Source organism: Physcomitrium patens, chromosome 21 (genome assembly GCF_059467195.1).
Source record: "Physcomitrium patens ecotype Gransden chromosome 21, ASM5946719v1, whole genome shotgun sequence".
NCBI lineage: Eukaryota > Viridiplantae > Streptophyta > Bryopsida > Funariales > Funariaceae > Physcomitrium > Physcomitrium patens.
In genome coordinates, this window is record NC_143430.1 from 10,529,788 (window position 1) to 10,550,285 (window position 20,498).

Below are 20,498 nucleotides of genomic sequence, written 5' to 3' on the forward strand. Positions count from 1 at the left end.
GAGCTTTCCAAACAGCGAGTCGGTTGCTGATGTGTTTAATCGCGTCATTAGCATTTGATCTCACCGCAGATTCTTTCAACTTTTTTTTCCCTTCGAAGTCAGTTCAGGGTTTAGAAAGCTTTTAGGGTACGAACTTCCTGTGATTCTGAAACGGGTGGCTGCTTGAGGTCCATGGCCTCATATAGAGGACCAGAGACTTGCACCATGTCTAAGCAGAACCTCATCATTATTTCCCATAACATCACCACCAAGCTGTTTTTTGCAGTGCGGTGGTTGTGGCGAACTGAGCAGTTTGAAGCGAGGGACGGGAGTGGTGAGTAGACTGAGAGCCGCACTCCATTCTTCGATCATTTCAACAAAACCGATAAACTACATTGCTTTCGCACATATTTCCAAAAAACTAAAGCATAGAAACCTGATGGTTGCGAGGACAAACATAATTGACTACTTGCTAACTCGGAAAAGGATCAATTTCATACAACTATGAATGAAGCACGGAAGTAGCTCGACTTCGATGGAGCGACCACAACTCAACTCTCTAAGGTTCTCAGTACAACTTCGAAACCTGCACCAATTTTTTGGGGCAACTTGGTGCAGCTCCTTGAACACCCTAGCTGCCTCCATTAATCAGGCCATGAACGGGAATTCTAACTAAGCGGCTTATCCAAGGTAGAGGTTCTATTTGTCATTCCCTCTGAACCTTCTCCAGACCTTTTCATGGATGCATGCGAGAACTCGAACTGGTCAGCCACTCCTACGCTGGTCGCAAGGTAGCTAACCAGAGATTCTACCGTGGGCATAGTCGGAAGGACCTCCTCAGGGAGCGCAGGACAACACCGTGGTAGAAACTCGGGCTTGTCACGAAACCTGGAATGGAGCGCGAAAACTCCTCGGCACAAAATGAACCTACAATCACCAATTTAGTGCTTCAGTTAACAGCCCACATGGTAAAGCTAACTTTAGGTTGAGAGCTTCAGGTAGAGAAGGAACGTACTCTATCACATGCTCAAAGCTTGCTGCATACCTGAGCACAAGTTGACGAAGAAAAGGATCATGCAATACACGAGCCCAGGCGTAGTTGATTGAGGTTGACGCTGCGAGGATGTTGCCCAAGTCTGCCAGCAGTGTTGAGAGGAACTTCTCGGTGTGTTCCAATTGGCCCTGCTTATGCACATGAATGACAAAGTATATGAAACTTTTCCTCAACATGGAAGAGTGAAATGCCATCGGTGGGAAATGCCAAACCTCTGCAATATGGAACCCACCTTCTGCAAGGTTGAAATCGAGATCCCAACGACTCGACAAAATGCAAGAAACGGGGCGGTCAAGAAGAATGTGAACATGTTGCCACAGCTGTTGGGATATGATACAGATGCTGGGACTCCCATGCCTTTCTCATCAGGCTGCAAGCTCGGCGACAGCAGCATAACTGCTGGTTCTCCTCTCTCGTTTCCACTCAGGGACTGTCACACGTGCAGCTACAAGTCAGCAAGGCCCGTGTTCTCATGTTCTTTTCAGTTATGCTTGTTTGCATAAAAAAATATCATGTAAATATGAACAAGCGCAAGCACTTGAAAATACCAACAGGTCACTGAGTAGCAGAATCACCTCGAAGACGCAGCTGTTATCGCTGTCAACTATGATGAAGAGAGGGCGACGCGTAAACGGGAGAATGTCACTTGGATAAAGGAAATTATCACCTGAAAAAAGAACAAAATGTCCACATTGCTCGTGGCAGAATTCATGATTAGTGTTTAAACAATTCAGTACGATACAATCGACAGTCTACAGTAACAATGTCATTCCTGGGAAATACATCAGGACATTAAACAATTGAATGAAAGGCAAAAAAATAAACTACCTGGGCTACGCCTTGACCCCAACCGAAGGCCAGGGCTGGGGCTACCAGGTGAATCCAAAGCTGAGCTTCTATCCCCAGCAGTTCCTTTCTTAGGACTGTCTACGGGGGTACTTGCTGCCGAATTGTCACTTTGATCAATCTCAGCCATCATACCGCCTATACCAGGCTTCATGTAAGATTGAATATGAGAGATTGTTAACTGATTCAAGCTGAGAGTAGGAGTCAAAGAGACAACCTTGCTGTTTCCAGATGAAATATCCATCATCAAATTTGCTGAGGACGGGTGAGAAGACATCGTGGACCGAGCTGACTTGCCTGCATTAACGGGACATAGCCCCAGGTATACAACACAGTAAAATTTTAGAAAAAATCACTCCAGAATCAGTGCTGACGTAGTCTAGAGATCAGGAAACAAAAATCATAACCGAGAGAACTTGAGCTTCAATAGTAGTCATCACTTTGGTGTCTCAGATCATTTATCAAGTCTTGCCATGAACTGCCCCAACAGAAAACTAGTAAATGTCTGCATATTATGCAACATCTTTCAGAAAATAAACAAAATTTCGAGGAGTCTTAGTACCTGATGCAGCCACATAAAGCAATATACAAGAATTAGCAGGAATCTCTTCACAAACTGTAGCCAGTACCTGGGAATTGTCAATTACCAATTCTTAATGTCAAACAACGATTACGACTGTCCTCGAAACACACAAATTCTTTCTGGAAGACTCCAGAGACATGCGTTTTTATTGTCACTCAACCAAATTGCAAAATTAGGATCCCAATTAATTGCAAGAAGACCCTAGGAAACCAATGCACAACTAGAAGCTTTTTCACTTACGAGAAGCAAATGCTGGACCGATGGACGGTATAAGATGTATTTATGGGGATTGGGGGGCAAGCTAGGGTCAGGGATTTCCTCTGCAACTCCAACGTGACTTGACGTGCTCATCCTACTACTAGGTTCTCCGATACGTGTGCGATATAAAGAACCGCTGGGTTCCCATTCCAAGGCTTGCAGCATTCGGAATGTATCCAAAGATAGCTCACTAAACTTAACCTGAAAGCAAGCAAAAATTCATCGTTTATTATTCGAAATAAACAGCACATGAGTGTTATCAGAAAAGTGATATGTTTCTTCGGAGAAGCTTCGATGTCACTATAGTTGATGCAGATTGCACCTAGGGGATACAGGATATACATGATATGCATGTATTGGACACAATAGAATTTGTGTTGGACGCTACCCAACACAGCTCAATTCTCCATTTAAAAAAAATGAGTTTCTTTGAACAGCTCGAGCTGCAAAAGACTCAAAGTATACCAAAGGGTGATGATGCGAGAGGATAAACATGATTAATTAAACCAGGGAAGAGTACTGACCTCGTTGTGATAGTAGCTAGCAAGAATTGCATCCTCCAGTCGCAAAGGTTTGATGTCTTCCATGGTGGCAACTGCTGGAATTGAGGAAGGGTGAGAATCCAGCAGCACACTGTATCTCAAAGGCCTGCTCAACTCACATGCCGCATCAGCTTTCATGAATCGAATTACCTCTTGCACTACCACTTTCCACTCCTTTGCGTCAGCGCCCTGCACCCAAATACCAAGATTAGTTTTCCCTTAACTAGAAAATATTCTAGTCAAGAAAAGCGACTGAGGAATTCATGGAGAATGCAATAAACAGTTTGAGTAACCATAGAGTACGTCATGTATGAACTAGCATGATTTTTAAGGAACTTTTATTATAATAACAGGAATGTTTGACTTCACAAAGCTTGAATAAGCATTTCCAACCCATGGCAGGTGAGGCTTCTCAGCAAGTACTCTATGAAGTCCTCAAAAAACAGTAAAGGAAAGGAAGGAAGAAACTAATGAATGGCTTGGTTGGAAAGCATAAAAAACACCTGGTATGTATGGCCGAATTCATCCACAAGAGTTCGCAGATGGCGCACCAGCATTTGCACCATCTCTCTCCGGTTGAGAAGCAAGCAAATCACAATAAACCGTGCACAGAAGCGCAGTTGCTTATTGGCCAAGGGGGCATCCTTTTCAGTGTCTTTGAAATAATCCCGTGTCAAGATGGCTTCATAGAAAATGTAAGCCTCTGAAAGGAACTTGGCATCGCTGGTGCGCAGGTAGTAGTTGTAATACAACTGCCCTATTCGAGATGCAATCTCCCCTATCTCCCACCGTTTCAAGCCAACCTCCACCAGTTGATGACGATGCTCTTGTTGAAACTTCCATAGCCTGGAGTACACCTAACAAGGGCCCAATTACTCAAACATCTCAGTTTTTTTCACACCAGTCTTTTAACGAATGTTTATAACAGCATCCAAGTAAGTACACATTAAAATAGTAAATAATGTGCATGCAATATAGCAACACTAAATTCCAAACCAGTTAATGCGATGAGCTAAATAAACAATTCAGTGGTTTTCTAGAGAAAGCGAGATGAAGGACAGCATTCAGAGGAGACATTCTTCTTCGACATGTCGACTGGATGACCAAGGTAGTCATAGAATGCACTTCACTTTTGCTGATTTATAAGAGCTTTAACAGAGGAAATGGTTAACCTGAAAGGCCTTGTGGAAATAGTGATCCCATTTATTTCGACCGTAGGGTGGGAAATCCCGCAGTCTAGCGAACTTGCTGTAAGCCTTGTCAACTAAGGCTCGGTACTCCTCACTAGGAGAATGAGCTGCAGGTTCCATGCCTCCTATTCGCCAAGAACACGCATATCACTCTTTCACTGCCATTCCACTCATCCAAAGTAGACTAAACGTTAAACCTCAACAACAATTGCGAAGATCAATAACCTAGGCGCCCTAGGTCAGCAGCGCCGCACCAAAATCATTCGACGAATTCCAAAATCCACTCTCTATGTCCCAAAAGAGAACGCACCGATTTCCGAAAGCATATCAAACCCTAGAAGGTAAATGCCTAGACCCTACCTCTCTGAGGCTTCAATCTCGCAGCTCGGCCCAACTCCGGATCGCCAATATCAGGGACGTCAATGGAATTTAATCTTGCAACAAATCTCGCAAAACTAGTGCAAGGCATGCAGGCAAGCCTTCAAAGCCTAGAAAAAGGAAAATTCCAGAGGGCTTGAGTGCGTACGAGCGTGACAAAAACTACCAACCTCTAATAGATCCTCCTCCCGCACAGCATCAAACGACAAATACCCAAATCACTGAACGCAATCAAACGCGGTTGACCGATTAGTGCTAATGGTCAATCAGACTCCGAACTTCCTCGAAATGCGAAAGCTACCTCTCTTCCTACTCGGCACTTGTGCAGCATCACCAACACACCCCAACTCTCAAAGCAATCTGTGTTTTGCAAAGCGCTATTCGGAGGAGAACACGCTCCGGCAAAATGAAAGAAAATCTATCAAGACCTTGAACAAAATGAAGACTCCTGTCAGACCCACACCTCATCACTAATGTGCAAATCACGAAATCTCTTCAAACATCAAAGATTTTCCACAACACACCAAAAATGAACGTATCTCAGCTCAAGCGGTAGATGGGAAAGGAAACAACCATGATCTACCACATTGAGTACAAGGACGGAGACAGCGATCGGGAGAATGCTACAGCTCACACGCTGGCTTCAACGACTGCGTCCATGTCTGTAGCAGCAGCTGCAACGCTCCGAAGCTCTGGTTTCTCTCTCTCTCTCTCTCGTCTACTAGACAGCACAGTCTTAAATGTCGTTCATGTCATGACCCCATAAGGCGGAAGCGTCAGGAACAAAAGTGATGAACTGGTAGGCAGAATCAGATAAAGAAAGGCAGGGATTAAGTGAGTGTGATTAGTTTAATTGGGGATTTATTCCAGCCGCAAAAGGGTCCGGGTGCCAAGCTCTGTTTGACCCCACTGGAGCCATTTACCGGAAGTGGGTCCTCGAAGGATGGTCGATTGTTCTCTGGTGAAGGGCACCCTGATAAGTTGGTTCGCTCTATCTCGCTGTGGGATTCGAAGCCAAGCTGGGTGTTCCAGAAGCTCATTTGGGAACCCAAAACCAAAATTACATGTCTAATTAATTTAGGAGAAAAAAGATTCTCTCTAATCTGCAGGTTTTGTTTCTGAGGTGACAAGCATTGGTGAATGTAATTAAGTGTAAGTAGGCAGGTGTTGTGTACAGATCTCTGCCTTGACCTTTGAGCCAGGCCTTACTGTTATTTTGTAGCCATAACAAGCTCAATAGTGGTGCTATTTAAATATTAAAGATATCATAATACAGAAGATAAATATATTACTCAGGTACTGAAAACTTCCACGTAGAACTGCTTGTTTTTTTGGCAGACATCACTCTTCAAATTTTGGTCTTGTATAACTCTCACACATCACTAAGTGGACTGACTTGGTGACAGGGTTGCAATACTAAGTTCCACTCTATCATCTTCCCAGAAGTCTCTAAAATCTGTGACGGTCTATTGATGCAGAAGTTAGAAAGCTTTGAGATCTCAGCCTAAAGCCATCTCGATCAGAAGAAAGTGTGCACCGACGTCCTTGTCGGCCTTGAGCTGTAGCAGCATGTCTTCAGAAGTTTTAGCCCGGATCTATGCCACAAAAGCCAAGCATGGGTAGGAATCCATTAGTGGAATGGTTGCATAACCACACGGGAGCGGAGGGAGAGGGCTACAAACCACCCTCCTACAAGCCGTCAATACCAAAATGGATTCGTTTCAGAGCAACATTGACAACTTTGATTGTTAAATCAACAAAAGAGTTCTATTGTAACTGGGCCGCTAGTCTACTGCAGTAGTTGCACCCAATGCACGTCGCAGACCGTTTGGCATATTCGATTGAATTCTAAAATCGTTCCAAACACATACCTCCACAGCGTCACGTGTGTCCAGATTCACCAAGTCGCTCACGGACAATTTCCCCTCGATACACACCAAGTAGGCTTGTCGGTTTTTGGAGAGCACAAAGTCTTGTGCAACACCTGGATCAGCTTCGGAGACATACATGTTGCAGTCTTGGTGGATGGGGATGACACCCTGCCCCGAATCCTTCTCCCCCTCAATCTTGTTGAAATCGGTCAGGACGTGCTGGATCTTATTGTGACGATCATCTTTGCTGCCAACGCAAACATGGAATTGTGATGAGATCGTGGTGTTAGCATGCGTTAGGTTTGGCTACATATCTCGGCAATCTCAACGGAAACTGAAAGTCTAGAATTCTTTTTGGGTGTTATGGGAAGGATCTGCACTTACTTGAATATACGTGAACCGTAGTTTGGCTTCAGACCTCTTGTATTGGGCTTGATCCAGATTTGTAAGAAGCGCAACCTGGCCAACTTAGCTTTATGTCAGCTTCAATTGCATAGTAACAAATCAGTTTAACTGGTTTTAAATGTGATGTTTCTTTATAGGAAGCTTCAGTGAAACGGAAATTACGGTAGAAGGAGTAGTGCACATACAACTCATCGCTGCTGTTCATCTCAGAGTGCCGAATTCCTGATCCTGCGCTCATGTACTGAACCGCGCCACGCCCCAAAGTCTCGGATGTTCCAATACTAATCCACAAAACGTAACACGGTAGTTTAATCCTCAAGAGAATGAAGAGCAAGCTAAAATGTATCATGCATGTGATTTCACCACATAGCTAGATGCACATTGATTGTAAGATTCGTGGATCATGCAAGGTTCAGCAATCGTCTAAAACTCCGAAATAACTTCAGTGATTTGGCATCAGTCCACTTCGGTCGGGCTTGATCCAGATTTGCAAGCTTTGAGAAATATTGAACAGGAGCTCATTTACTGGGTTAATATATCACACCTGTCCTTGTGCGTTAGGTTCCCTTGCACAACGTAAGTAAAGATTTCCATGTCGCGATGAGAATGGGTACCAAAACCAGCCTTGGGCTGTGCCCATCAACAAACACTCAATAAATTAGATCGCCAATATAATCACTCGCATTGACAATCTTATTTGCAGCTATCTGGATTTGAATCTTCAACCAGGCATCATGACAAATATTATCACCATGTTCACTTAAATGACAGGATCATGAAACTCTATATTATACCACAGGTTGGCCACACTGAATCTAACCCCTCGCAGCCATGAGAGTAATACCTTCACAAGATCGTCATTCAGAACTCGCAAGACTCCGAACTCTGAGTTTGCTGGATTATAGTACTCTGCAAAACTGAACAGACACAAGAGTTTCTTATTAAGTATAACTACACTGCACAGATGCTGCGTATTATCCTCAAACTACGCATGCTCTCAATCCAAACCTTACGAGACCTCCCTCTCTGACGCCCCGGATCACATCAAAAACTGGCCGTGGTGGAATCTCGACATTTACACCACAAACACTTCAAATTTCAGCTTTAAATATCGAAACATCCCACAAGTGATGCTCGAAGTAATAAAAACGAAGCGTACCTGAAATGAAAGCGGCTCTCCAACCACCATGTGGGAGTGGAAACGTACAAGCTATTTGCCGGAATGTGTCTCATCGTCCTATGTATGGCAATGCGAAGCGTAGAATTAGATTACCATCCAATGTAGCGAATTCAAAAATCAATAAATCGTGATTCCTTTAGCAACTGGCGGGCGCTCGCACCGAAAATTGGCGACAGAAAGCAATTGTCTTACTATGAAGGATGAAGCACAAGCTTCACTTCACCTCGAGGTTCTTTACTAGAGATGTAAAGCATGAAAAAAGGACATATAAAACAGAAATCGCTAAGAGAAAGCGAAATCAAGAGCTGTTCTTCATCTCGAGCAAGAATACACACATTATTTCTGAGGATTGAGGACTAGAAGAAGATGTGAAAGCCTCCCGCGCCGATGCTCCCACCAATGGCACAATACGCTTCACTCCTCTACTACTGCACAATTCAGATGCAGAAAGTTCACAATGAAAATTACACAACCCCCGCGCAGCAAAAATCCCCTTGGAAGTCGCCGGCAGCAACTGCACCCCAATCTTCCGCCACCACCCTTTCACCCCAAATGTTGAGAAGGCGAGATCTACACTTCGGAAGACACTCTGTGGACGCATGTGGACACCAGTTCCTGGAACTAAATACCACAAAATGGGTTACAACTCAAACCACCCCAAACGTTGAGAAGGCGAGATCTACACTTCGGGAGACACTCTATGGACGCATGTGGACACCAGTTCCTGGAACTAAATACTACAAAATGGGTTACAACTCAAGCTCCCACCCTGTTATCTTCCACTCAACAATCCCGATACCTCAAACTAGCTACAAATCGTGCGAGTGGCAACTGAGGTGGACCTAGATGATTGAATCTTCTCCCGGAGCTTCCTGAAGTGAGGATTGCTTACCGGATGTTTTCTTTAGAAGCTGCAAACATCCACATAACAGTTATTTATTGTCTTTTTCGGGGGAGTGTGCGGAAGTGTGGTGGCTTTGACCAGAGATTCCCGCTGCTGGGTGTATTTCCATGGAGGAGGAGGATTTCGCAATGCTGACGCCAGATGACTCTGGGATGGAAAAAGCCAGAGGGAGGGAGCGGAGATGCCCAGGTGACGACGAGCAGCATCAACTCACACAGACACACGCACGCACGCACAAGAATCAACGAAATCCTAAATATATGAAAATATAATAAGCCACTGGCGAAACTTCTCATGCCTGTTTGAGGTTCTGTAGATTTAGGGCTTGAGGTTCGATTGACTATTACACATGGTTCAAATATGGGTCAAAGATGTTAAGAGTAAGAATATACACGTAATCGCCACAAAGTGGATTTGCACATTCAGCATGTTAAATTATCTTCGATTTCTCCACAGTAAGATATCACACATCAACTGTCACTAGCTTGGACTAAAAGGCCATTCCATAGTCACCATATTTTCTTGCGGGGCATCACAATAATACTGACGTTAAACGCGGGTTTTTTTTATTTTAGGTTTGTTGGCTGTGGGATTGGAATAATATCCTGCACAGAGAAGTATTAGCGAACCTTTGGCTTTACACACAATTAGAGGCTTTTAGAAATTAGTGGCAATTAGTCAGGTCTGTTCGATCACTTCTTGCATGTAGCCCTCACAGTGAGAAGCTAACTTTGTAAAAGAATCTAGTCACCCAATTCACAAGGAACCACTCGTTATTGAACACGTACAACCACGCACTCGTCCGGCAGACGAGCAAACGTGTAATATAGTTATGCAAAGTGATAGTAAGAATCACGAAAGCTGAGCAGCAAATAGGGACACAATCTTTCACTCTAAACAATGCCATTTTAAGGTAACAGCCAGAGGTAGGAAGCATCAGAAAAATGTTTCTTTCCAAATGAAGGGATAGCAGTGGATCGACGGGTAAAAGTCAACACTGCAATTCCGCTGGCATATGAGCTTTTACAAATTCAATATAATGATATGGGAATACAACGTGAGAGCTCCTCAAATCATTTTAAGTGATTTAAGACGCTTTAACACACCTGCTAGAGATATCTCATGCTTATGTCTAGTGATTCTCGCAACTCTAGTTAAAGGGTGTCAAACTCGAAGAAGCGTTAGAATGGAGTACGACCGCGAAATGAAGGGGCAGACATTACGGTCAAAATTTCAGTAACTGAGGCCATGGAACACAAAGCCGCTTTGAGGACTTCACCTGGACATCCAGGCTTCACTATTTCCTTCACCTGCACAGAGAAGACATAAAACCCATGTCAGAGAACCGCAAACATTCACGAGTTGACAGTATAGGCAACGGTTAATTACGTTCATCTGATTAATTGTAATGAAGATGAAGTTGCCGAACGGCCAAATTAAGGAACACCAGGAATATTCTCGAACAAGATTGATTTTGTATCGTCCGGACGATACAATTGGTAGCTTTCAAAACAAATTAACTTGCCTTGTCAAGGTATGCACATAGCTCTTGGACTTTGCCAATGTAGTCATTATCTTCCGCTAAAAGCGTAATCGTTTTCAGATCAGCACCAGCACCAGCATATTGAATAGGACCAGGGTTTCTGTAAAGATCATCCATCAACCACGAGCTTGCTTTCTGGGTCAACAACCTGCGGACACACAATCCTTGAGTTAACTTATCGCACGATGTGAACTGAGTGAAGAAATCACAACAAAATCTTGACAATTCACATACATACAAAAACTTATATGCATTAATTAACATAAAAATTAATATTAGCATGTCTCTAAACTATTTCATGACGAAGAAAATTACTCGTAAGGCTTGCCCTTCAGGTCCACTTTGGTACGGTGGACGGCAGGCTTGCCGATCTGGGAAACACCAGGGCCCCGCAGCCATCGCTTTACGGACATCATTGCCTGCACATTTGGTTGCGCGGAATTCCACAGATTCAGTTTCGTAGAAACATGACAAAGCAATGCTTTCATTTATGATCCACACGCAGGATTCTAAAGAGCTTCAAATTAAACTATTTCATCACATTGTTAACGCTAAACTATTGATGGCAAAAATTGGCTCACCGTAAGGGGCGCTCCTCCACAGCGCCATTCCGATACATCCTGCTTCAGATTTGCTACAGTGGCCAAGTATCCAGTCAAACCTGCTTGTGCCAAGTAGTATGCAGTTTGACCCAAAGTCTGTTCACACGAATTCGAGAACTCAGAATGTGGTGGACGATCAGCCCAGCAATGCAGATTCAATCCAAACCTTTATTCAAGGTATAATCGTCATAACATAATAATAGGACATTAAGTAAATAGATTTCACGTACGTAAGCATAATTACAGTCGAAATTGGATGGCAAAGATCCTCGGGCTTGATAACCAAAGAAATGGCAGATAGCGTTGAATTTTTTCCCCTTGTACAATCCTGCTTTCTGCAGACAGAAAAATACCAATCGTAAGCAGATGATTAAACAGATGTTGTTGACAAAGAATGACGAATGATCACCCATTTCAATCCTAAAACAATTAATAATTCTCAAATATACATCATGTATAATTTTAATTAGTGATAAAAACTAACATTGAAGAAATCACGTCACATATTCCCAGAAAAGAACAACGAAAAGGAAGCACTCATTCCGGAGGGAGATGTCAAAATAATTGACAGAAAAGTTACCGTTCGCCTGGTCATTTCGGTGTCTACCAACTGTGCCAAAAGCTTTTCTGTCTCGATCTGCGACAGCGTAATCATTCAGCATTTAATTGAACACTTCGGCACAGAGGCAATAAAATTCTCAGTTTACCATAATTGATAAGGCTGACAGTAATTCTCTCATCACATCAAGGACATTGTAAAAACCAGGACACTGGGTGCAGCAGTGCACTTGTATAACGTATGTCTTACCTGAGACAATTGCACAGAACCATCTGATTCGCGATCCAAAAGCAGCTGAAATATCACAGCAGCTAGAAGTCAGATAAACGCATCCGACTATCTAAGTAAAAAAGATTGCACAAAAATTAGGACAAAAATTAAACTTTGCATAAACAACAAGTGCGAGTTATTCAAAATGAGGCCAAAGGGCGCACAGCGCTGGAAAAAATTAAGCCAAAAAACGTAAAGCAAAAAAAAATATTTCAAGCAAGAACTTACCTGCTTCTTTATAAAGATGGGGAGAAAATCATACAAAGCGGCGGCCCAGGGTGTCAAACGCGAAGATATATTGTTAACATCAATGTCCTCATCTTGTTTCAGAAGGCCATTGATTTCCTGATGCCACGCAACATTATCCGCATTAGTGTGGTCCTCTAGATAAACGCAGCATGCACCGCTTGAAGGCCAAAAATGTTGGAGATATACGTAAGTCAGGACTGAAAGTGAGAGGGCAGTACACCTGTAACAAGGCGTAAAATTCTGGAATACTCTCAATGAGACCTTCTGGAAGGAGCACTACTCCGTGATTCTTTCCTGTCATATTCAAAGTAAATTCCTGCAGATATTAACTTCAATCTCAAAGTTACAGCCTTTCTAACAGGGGCTAGACATTCCAGGCAGGTTTCAATATTGCTTGGTAAGTGTGATGCTATCTAACAGATTGAGATAGGATATGAGTATTTTTGACGCTAACAGATCTGGCTGTTGTGTGTCAGACACTAGCACAGTACCACACTATGTTCCTGGGGTAATGTGGTTTACCTTGTTCTCCCCGAGCCTGTATAGCATCGCATATTTGCATGGTCACATCAAAGAGCGTCATCTTCGAGTTCGCCACTTCCTCACCCAGCAAGACCTGCATCCATCTCACGTCTTTAGGAGGTTCACAGTCGTATCGGCATGATGTAACCCTACCCATACCACATGCTCTATATGAGATCAGAAGGTTTTCGATTATTTATGAACTACGACTCACCATGTTCGCTTGCGACTGAAGGGCACACTCCAGTGATACATGCGACGCTTGCCTTCCCATGAGTCTGATGAAGTAGTAATACTGCAGTATGTCCCACAACTCACGTAAGGTGCAAACACTTGAATGAAAACATTAATACAAGATATCCTGCTCGTTACAACGAGACAAGAGTATTGATTTCATAGTATCCTGGGGTGGAACAAGAGCTGTAAAATCTTAGTGAACATAAACTCAATACAATAACGAAGACATTTGAAGGATAAGTCGCCACCTTTTCAGCAGACAGTGCATCCGTGCAGATGTTGCTGATAAGCTGTGAATACACCTGTCAAACCCGAACAAAGAACTAAATACTTCAGGCACTTTCAAACGAGATATGCACAAGTTCCAGAAAACGGAGTCAGTATTGACGCCAGATATGCTGCACAAATTACGCATACGGCATGCTAACGACTTGACACTCAGCATCGAACATAAACTTTGCTCCCTTCGATCCAGAAAATAAATTCAAAAGGTCGAGCGCAAAAAAACCTTGCAAGTAGTGTCAAATCCAACATCTGTCTCAACGAACTGATTTTTCAGGTCCCCGTCAATTGTTACAGGAACTCCAATCACCTGCAAAAGGGCATAGCAAGAACCATAAGAGAAAAAGTCAAATCCATTCAAATATAGAATATAGAGACAAATCAATCTCAAATATCAATGCAGGTTATTTAAGACCACAATGATAAAATCAAGAAAAACATTTATTGCTCTGCAAACAATCCTTCTTGAACATAATTGCTCGATGATAAGCAAGTCATATATCTAGGCTGCACACATATTTCTAAAACTTGAACTCGTAAGATCATCGACGCTCACGGTGTCTAGCGATACACAAACTGGTAAGACGCCATAGCACCCTCTCAGATCATCAATATATCCAACAATGCTATCAGATTTTAAATGTGGAATCATGTGGTAATAAATAACCTTTGTTGTACACCCAGATTCCAAAAAAGATTCTGCGAGTTGTGCAGCGTCTGTATTTGTGCCAGTTCCTGGCCCAGACAATTCCAAAGTAAAATTATCAATATACAATGTACAAATAGTTAAGCCGACATACATCAAGGAGAGAAATTGAGGATGTTAAGTCTTCAATTAAATGTTATCTACATCAGGAAGACAATATTGAATTACAAACTTGGCAACGAAACTCGAACAGGTGCTCACACTGGACCATTTTCAGTAGGCTGCCCCTATCGGATGTTAATACAACCAGACCAAATTTTGAGAAAAACTAACACCAAAACCTTACAGAAGAGAACAAACCTCCGATAAGGACAAGGGCGTCCAACTTCAATGCTTCACATGCAGCCTTAGCATCATTCACTTGCTGAGAGGACTTAATTTGATCCTTCGTTCGCCCTAGAAGGTCATAACCTCCTGTACAAGCCAACATTGTTCCACAGAACTTGGTAAAACATATCGAATGTCTGCAACAGTGTCTTGTAAGAGACCAGCATTTCATGACATATAAAACCTTTCGTAGCCCACCCTCATTTCATGGCGTGATTGACGTGTAAGAGATAAACTAACCCTGGTTGCGAAAATCCTTGAGGTGGTCATTTGTGAGTTCAACAGTCTTTTGGGCAAATATGCCCTCCGTGCCACCTACGCATTTCATCAGGAGAACAGTAACACAATGAGCTATTCATTACTAGCATGGCAAGAAAAGACAATCTGGCCTGAAGATGCGATGCAGTACACACACACACACACATATATATATATATATATATATATATATATATACGAAGGCTTATCAGCGTAGGGGTTTCAGTAAATTGGAAATTTTAAGCATCTAAAATTGTAAGCGTCATGGCGCTTTCGAATGAATGCTCCTCTTCTCTGAGCAGCCAACAACTACAAATCTCACGTCGTTCACATTTCATTGTCCGAGATAATGGATTAAAGAAGCAGCATACAAGTACTGTGTATTGAATAATGTGAGTGAGGCAATAAGACATGGGAGCTCAGCGCCCACTAAGTGCAGGCAAAGCAAATGGGATTTGGGCTAGTAGTCTGGCAGTTTATCCTTACAGATAGATACGTACCAACGAAGCCAATCAGGACACTGTCAGCGTTTTGACTCTTCAGAGCGTCAAACAATCCCGTAATAACGTTATGACCTCCGGGTGACTGCCGCCCGCAAAAAGCAACACCGATCCTGTTGGAACAACAACAATAATTGATTGGACGTGTAATTTCATGCCGAGAACATGAATCTATCGACAGCGCCAAAACAAAATTCCTAATCAATTAAGATTAATATTAGCAATCTAGCCTTCTGAAGGCCTCAACTCGTCCACAGAGCTAGCGGAGTTAACAGCACCTTAAAAAATAAAGAGAAACAGACCGATATGCAAATCCGTCTTGATTATCAATATACATGCCAAGAGAAAGATTTGTAAGACACTTATAATTTGCACACCTGAGAGTAGAATGCTTTGCCGCTTTGTCCTCGGACACCAAGTGTACCAGAGGCTGACCATAAGTATGTGGATAGGCCCGGCTCACAGCGAGGCGATCGGATGGATCAGCTGCGGTGGTGTTATCGCCCTTAGAAACCTTCACATTGCCACCCTGCAGCACAACCACTCACAGGTCAAGAAACCACTTCATGACGGCCCCCAATGCTTCCAAAATGGTTGACTCGGATACATAAGCATAACGACAATAACACTGGTGCTCTTAGCACACAACCGTATAAGTCACTCCACAATACACACGATAATCTACATAACCGAGGCAAAGTTCATGTACACAAAAACACATTGAAGTAACGCAAAACCTTCTGTAGCCACAGCAACCGATCAATCACATTCCAGAAACGACATCCTCCCCTTCCCCAAGCTATCTACAACGAAGAGTGGACCTTCCAGCATTGCCTTACTAAAGGCCAACTACTTCCTCCGCAAACAAAAAAAAGAAAAGAAAAACAGAATAAAAAAACAATAAAAAACCACACGCGGAACCAGAACCTACATTACAAATAATGCAAACCAAAACAGGGCCATTCCACAACCGTGATTATCACCAAAAACTCGCCAAATCCACCCCTACTATCTCCCGCATCCTCCTCAACAATCCTTCAATGCGAAAACCAACACAAAATCAATGCAAGAAAATGCAACAGCCACCTTCAATGCGGGCGGAATTTGGGGCTCATACTGAGCTCGCAAGGCCGACAATCCCTGCAACTTAGACCCCTGCTGCTTGAGCTCGATCCCCATAGCTACAACCCCCCGCGTCTCCTTCCTTCCGCTTCACCTTTCCCAACTTTCGAAGCACAGTGAAGGGAATACGCTGAGGCTACACACGGCGGAAACAACGATCAAACAACACCTTTCTTCCACAGCACACTCGCAGGCATCAATTTACGAAGGCTCGAATACCAATACAATATCTCCAATGCCAATACATCCCTCCCCTTCTACGAAACACAACATTCACTCTACGAATATGGAAATATCAAATCGGAGCCGCAGATTACGCAGCGGGTTCGATGCTATTCATTTCACGTTGAGGCAAACAACAGAATAAATCCAAGCTATTTCTAGATGGGTGAGAAACTCGGAAACCCGGAGCTGGTCCCACGTGGATTACCGGCCGAGGGTTCACGTAGATCTGAAGTCAGGGTGGAAGATTGGCACTGGCCATTTTGATAGATATCGGGGGAGGGGAGCAGGTGGAAGATGCTGATAGCAGTCAGTCATGCTTACCCAGAAGGGGCTAAATGCAGTAAAATATCTTAAATTGGGCGGGCATTGGGGGGTAGCAATCAGTGCGAAATATCCCCGCACAAAAGAAGCTCTTTATCTCTGGTCTTTTTCCCCGGTCAGGGTCTGGAATCCGGTTAGGGTATTTAAATTTTTTAGGGTTCTCCTGGATGACTGCCCGCTTCTGTTTATCCTTGATGATTTCCTCGCGTGATGTAAACCTGTTCGATTGGATGATTCTTATTGTGGATGTTGACGAATGAAGTCTGCGTGGATCTTTTGTGGAATATTCCTAAACTATTCACCCTAACCTCTGTAGAACAAAGTTTAGGGTGTATAATTTAGTGCTTTCGGGTATTACTTCGTGGGCAATGAAATGGTGGGGGAACAAGTGGATCAGGTTTGGAAAACCTGTTGATAATGTATAAGAGATTGTAGCATGGAAATGGAACATAAAAATAAACAAATAAATTGTAGGTAATAATAAAAGCTGATATTATAAACAACCAAAAATACAATGAATAGGGGCATCAAATGAGTAAAAACGGCAACTCAAACATGAACTTAAGGCAACAATTAGCAAAATTGTTGTAGAGGAGATTACTGCAAATTTGACATCCCATGCTTTGCATGTTTTGTGCTTGTGAACTAGGATATGATGTGTTTCATAAGACTTGGCTAAAAGAGGATAGATGGGATAAGAGAACATTTATTGGTGAGTAATCAAGACTGATTTAAAGAAACACGCAAAGCTAAACTAATTAGTTTTGCCAAAGATAAGACATGAAAAAAGATGCTAACAAACAAACAAATTCAACCTTTGAAGGCACAATGTTACACCTTTCAAACATTTGCTTCATGACCATAGGTTTAAGTTTCACAATCCTCACTATCTACTATCCCACATACTTTCAATTTGATTGACACCCTTTAATAGAAGAAGGATAATTGATTAGTGTAGAATTATAAATAAATAAAACAAAAGGACTTTTCAAATGAAGTTATACATTAGATTTATATACAATGAATGATATCATTTTAAGATCTATTATATAAAATAGCTTAGATAGAAGATAAAAGATAAAAATGTATTTTGATTGGTTATTTTAAAGAAAGTATCTATTGAATTGTTTTTGCTAGGATTTTGTTGTTGTTATACGTTGGTTCATAAGACATAGCTAATGATGAGTTTGAAGAAGAACAAGAGTTTTTCAATGAATTAAATAGTAATTTTAATGATGAAGTATTTTATTACATTTTATTTTTCTTTAAATTCTAATATTTACTAAAATTATTAGTATACACTTTGCTCTATTTCACTTATTTAGTATTTTTTGTTAGATGAATAACTTGTCACAATGCAACAAATTGTATGTATAATATTACTGCTCAATAATGTTGTCTATATTGTGCAACTAGCAATTGATAAGTAAGTTTGAGTAATTAGGGTTTTGTTTTATTTTTAACCATATTGGTTGCAATGGCAAGTTGTTTTTTGTATTTTATTGTCAAAATTATAAGAAGATTGATTCCTTAAGAGAAGTGTGTGAGAATGTATTGAATATCATTGAAATACAATTTGTGGCTTGAATCACTAGAGTCGAAGTTGTAAAATATTGGATGTTGGGTTGTAAAGATGTGGTAGTTATGGTTAGAGACAAAGTGTGTTGTTGGGCATGTGGTGCATTACTTGAGCCATGGATGAATGAATTTTGATACAACTATGGACGTGAAGTAGATAAATCATTTGATTGTGTACCGTAGCTATGATAGATTGGTAGTCAAGCCATGAATGAGTTATGAGAGTAATATATAGTGAAATTCTGAAGTTATGAGATTGTGAATGTTTGTCAATTGTTGTGGTGTCTTAGTAAACAAACATAAAAATTAGTACATGATACAAGTCATAATTGAAATGCAATCATATTATAAGATCTTCTTAGTGTTATAAGGGAGTTTAGAATCTTATATTGATATTGTGAGAATATAAGATTAGTAACATAAGAAAGTAGGAGTTGCAAGTGTGTAGATTATAGTGGACTTAGATGGTTTAGAGTATTGTTAAGGATATGAATCTCAAAGAAAGAGAATCCTTGATACACTCTTGTATCAATGAAGAGAACTAAAAAGTCATTCAAAAGGTAATGTAATATTAACTAGAATGACTATTGTAAAAAACAAGAAGACCATAAAGACTTCAAACAAGACTAAAGACTAGAACGACATTGACAAGAGTGAAGAAGGCTTCATTCTTGCCTCCATATATACTCTTAATTAGGAGTTACGTGGTGATGTCTTATAGGACCTCCAAAACATATTGACTTTGCTAGCCACTATCACGGCCATAATCATGTAAGCTAATAATTACATATACAAATAGGTAGAAGTAAGTAAAAGTAGGTAAAAGTAAGTTAATTCTATAATATTTAATATGAAAGCTTCTTAGAAGCTTTCTAGATGCTGCTTTGACTTCATAGGTGTCTTTAATTGACTTTTTGGATTAAAAACGTGGTCAACAAGTTGGCCATGTGCCACACATGTTGTTAGCTTGAAGATCAAGCTAACTATGTGGCCCACACGTAGAAAAACTTGCCTTGTAAGTCAAGGCATGTGTCCTACAAAGTCAACACATATTGGAGGTCCTATAGAACGTTGCCATGTAGCCCCTAGTCAGATAATATATATAGAGACAAGAGTGAAGGCTTCTTCACTCTTGTCAACTCCTTTCTTGCTTCTAGTCTAGTTTCAAGGGTCTCTAGTTTTCTTGTCTTTTGGCAATAGCCATTCCAGTTTCTCTTTCAATATATATACTTGTTTATATATATTTTGTTACCTCTCTTTGAGTGAAGGCTCACTTGTGTGAATTATTTTTTCATCGAGTTCTTGTCCTTGACAGCAACATGTCTTAATTTATAAGGCAAATTATTTATGTATACACCACATGGTTAGTTTATTCCACAAGTTATTATATAAAGTTAACTTATTCTACAAGCTACCAACATATGGTTAACTTGTTGACTAAGTTTCTGACCTACAAATACATCTAAAATCAAAACTCTGTCTATAAAGCTTCTAGGAAGCTTGACTAAAAGACTTCATGAGATTAATCTATATTTACCTACTTTTACCTATTTATATAAGTAATTATTGAAGTAAATATATATATATATATATATATATATATAGTATTACCTCTCTCCCTTCTAGGAACGAGTTCTACGAGGAGTGGTCTTCATATGTTGAAGAAATCTAAGATGCGGCAATTTATATTTGCCACATATTCCAATCTTTGCTCTATTTGAAGATGGTTGATAGGTCCTCTCAGCCATCAATAGTGTCCCATACCAAGGTGAGAAGACCACCTTGTTATTTGATCATTATTGAAGTCTTCGTAACTTCCTTCAAATAAAACATTTAGAATTCTATCATGAGTTGTTCCAACCTCTAATAAAATCATCAAACATAGGGAGTCTCTTTCAAAGATGTGATATCAAACACACTGAATCTCGCCATGTATTCGAGGAAAGACATGTCGTTCTTGAAGATCTTCATCTTGATTTTGTTGTCTTGAAGGTTGTGGCAATTGTA

General features: G+C 41.3%; 3 protein-coding genes across 9 annotated transcripts; all 3 read right to left on the reverse strand.

The window, feature by feature from the left end:
* Positions 1-452: 452 nt before the first annotated feature.
* On the reverse strand, positions 453-5,600 carry LOC112274295 (uncharacterized). 5 transcript variants are annotated; one of them, XM_024503646.3, is made up of 12 exons: positions 5,404-5,569; positions 4,813-4,940; positions 4,435-4,610; positions 3,766-4,119; positions 3,245-3,451; positions 2,703-2,921; positions 2,442-2,508; positions 1,862-2,176; positions 1,609-1,700; positions 1,266-1,463; positions 1,025-1,161; positions 453-906 (listed from the first exon to the last, which is right to left on the reverse strand). In XM_024503646.3, exons 3-12 carry the CDS (start codon positions 4,570-4,572, stop codon positions 648-650), a joined length of 1,986 nt encoding a protein of 661 aa, XP_024359414.1. In that variant the 5' UTR covers positions 4,573-4,610; positions 4,813-4,940; positions 5,404-5,569; the 3' UTR covers positions 453-647. The 5 variants fall into 5 exon arrangements, with proteins under 5 accessions (XP_024359414.1, XP_024359415.1, XP_073385974.1 ...); XM_024503647.3 differs by lacking the exon at positions 4,813-4,940 and having other exon boundaries at positions 5,404-5,600; XM_073529873.2 differs by having other exon boundaries at positions 4,813-5,555.
* Positions 5,601-6,100: 500 nt separating this feature from the next.
* On the reverse strand, positions 6,101-9,414 carry LOC112274298 (uncharacterized). Of its 3 annotated transcripts, none has more exons than XM_073529875.2 (9): positions 9,179-9,414; positions 8,622-8,907; positions 8,266-8,343; positions 7,951-8,023; positions 7,651-7,736; positions 7,292-7,387; positions 7,086-7,160; positions 6,702-6,948; positions 6,101-6,425 (listed from the first exon to the last, which is right to left on the reverse strand). In XM_073529875.2, exons 2-9 carry the CDS (start codon positions 8,885-8,887, stop codon positions 6,330-6,332), a joined length of 1,017 nt encoding a protein of 338 aa, XP_073385976.1. In that variant the 5' UTR covers positions 8,888-8,907; positions 9,179-9,414; the 3' UTR covers positions 6,101-6,329. The 3 variants fall into 3 exon arrangements, with proteins under 3 accessions (XP_073385976.1, XP_073385977.1, XP_024359417.1); XM_073529876.2 differs by having other exon boundaries at positions 8,622-8,714; positions 9,179-9,336; XM_024503649.3 differs by lacking the exon at positions 9,179-9,414 and having other exon boundaries at positions 8,622-9,153.
* Positions 9,415-10,137: 723 nt separating this feature from the next.
* Positions 10,138-16,531, reverse strand: LOC112274296 (pyrophosphate--fructose 6-phosphate 1-phosphotransferase subunit alpha). The gene is made up of 19 exons (XM_024503648.3): positions 16,332-16,531; positions 15,623-15,774; positions 15,246-15,358; positions 14,728-14,802; positions 14,461-14,574; positions 14,122-14,189; positions 13,681-13,764; positions 13,421-13,474; positions 13,150-13,230; positions 12,936-13,029; positions 12,634-12,707; positions 12,393-12,509; positions 12,144-12,188; positions 11,916-11,972; positions 11,566-11,670; positions 11,315-11,431; positions 11,049-11,152; positions 10,716-10,881; positions 10,138-10,500 (listed from the first exon to the last, which is right to left on the reverse strand). The coding sequence occupies exons 1-19, from the start codon at positions 16,422-16,424 to the stop codon at positions 10,372-10,374; spliced, it is 1,842 nt and encodes a 613-aa protein (XP_024359416.1). The 5' UTR covers positions 16,425-16,531; the 3' UTR covers positions 10,138-10,371.
* Between the last annotated feature and the right edge of the window lie 3,967 nt (positions 16,532-20,498).

Excerpts from the sequence above, each read along its gene's own strand:
- LOC112274295 (XM_024503647.3), bottom strand. The coding sequence starts at position 4,572 with ATGGAACCTGCAGCTCATTCTCCTAGTGAGGAGTACCGAGCCTTAGTT. Across the intron at positions 3,452-3,765 it reads AATTCGGCCATACATACCAG|GGCGCTGACGCAAAGGAGTG; the intron begins GTGTTTTTTATG and ends ATTTGGGTGCAG. Across the intron at positions 2,509-2,702 it reads CGGTCCAGCATTTGCTTCTC|GTACTGGCTACAGTTTGTGA; the intron begins GTAAGTGAAAAA and ends GACAATTCCCAG.
- LOC112274298 (XM_073529875.2), bottom strand. The coding sequence starts at position 8,887 with ATGCGTCCACAGAGTGTCTTCCGAAGTGTAGATCTCGCCTTCTCAACA. Across the intron at positions 8,024-8,265 it reads GAGAGCCGCTTTCATTTCAG|TTTTGCAGAGTACTATAATC; the intron begins GTACGCTTCGTT and ends GTGTCTGTTCAG. Across the intron at positions 7,388-7,650 it reads AACCTAACGCACAAGGACAG|TATTGGAACATCCGAGACTT; the intron begins GTGTGATATATT and ends TTTGTGGATTAG.
- LOC112274296 (XM_024503648.3), bottom strand. The coding sequence starts at position 16,424 with ATGGGGATCGAGCTCAAGCAGCAGGGGTCTAAGTTGCAGGGATTGTCG. Across the intron at positions 13,765-14,121 it reads AATCTGGGTGTACAACAAAG|GTGATTGGAGTTCCTGTAAC; the intron begins GTTATTTATTAC and ends GCCCTTTTGCAG. Across the intron at positions 13,030-13,149 it reads TTCAGTCGCAAGCGAACATG|GTCTTGCTGGGTGAGGAAGT; the intron begins GTGAGTCGTAGT and ends AGATGGATGCAG.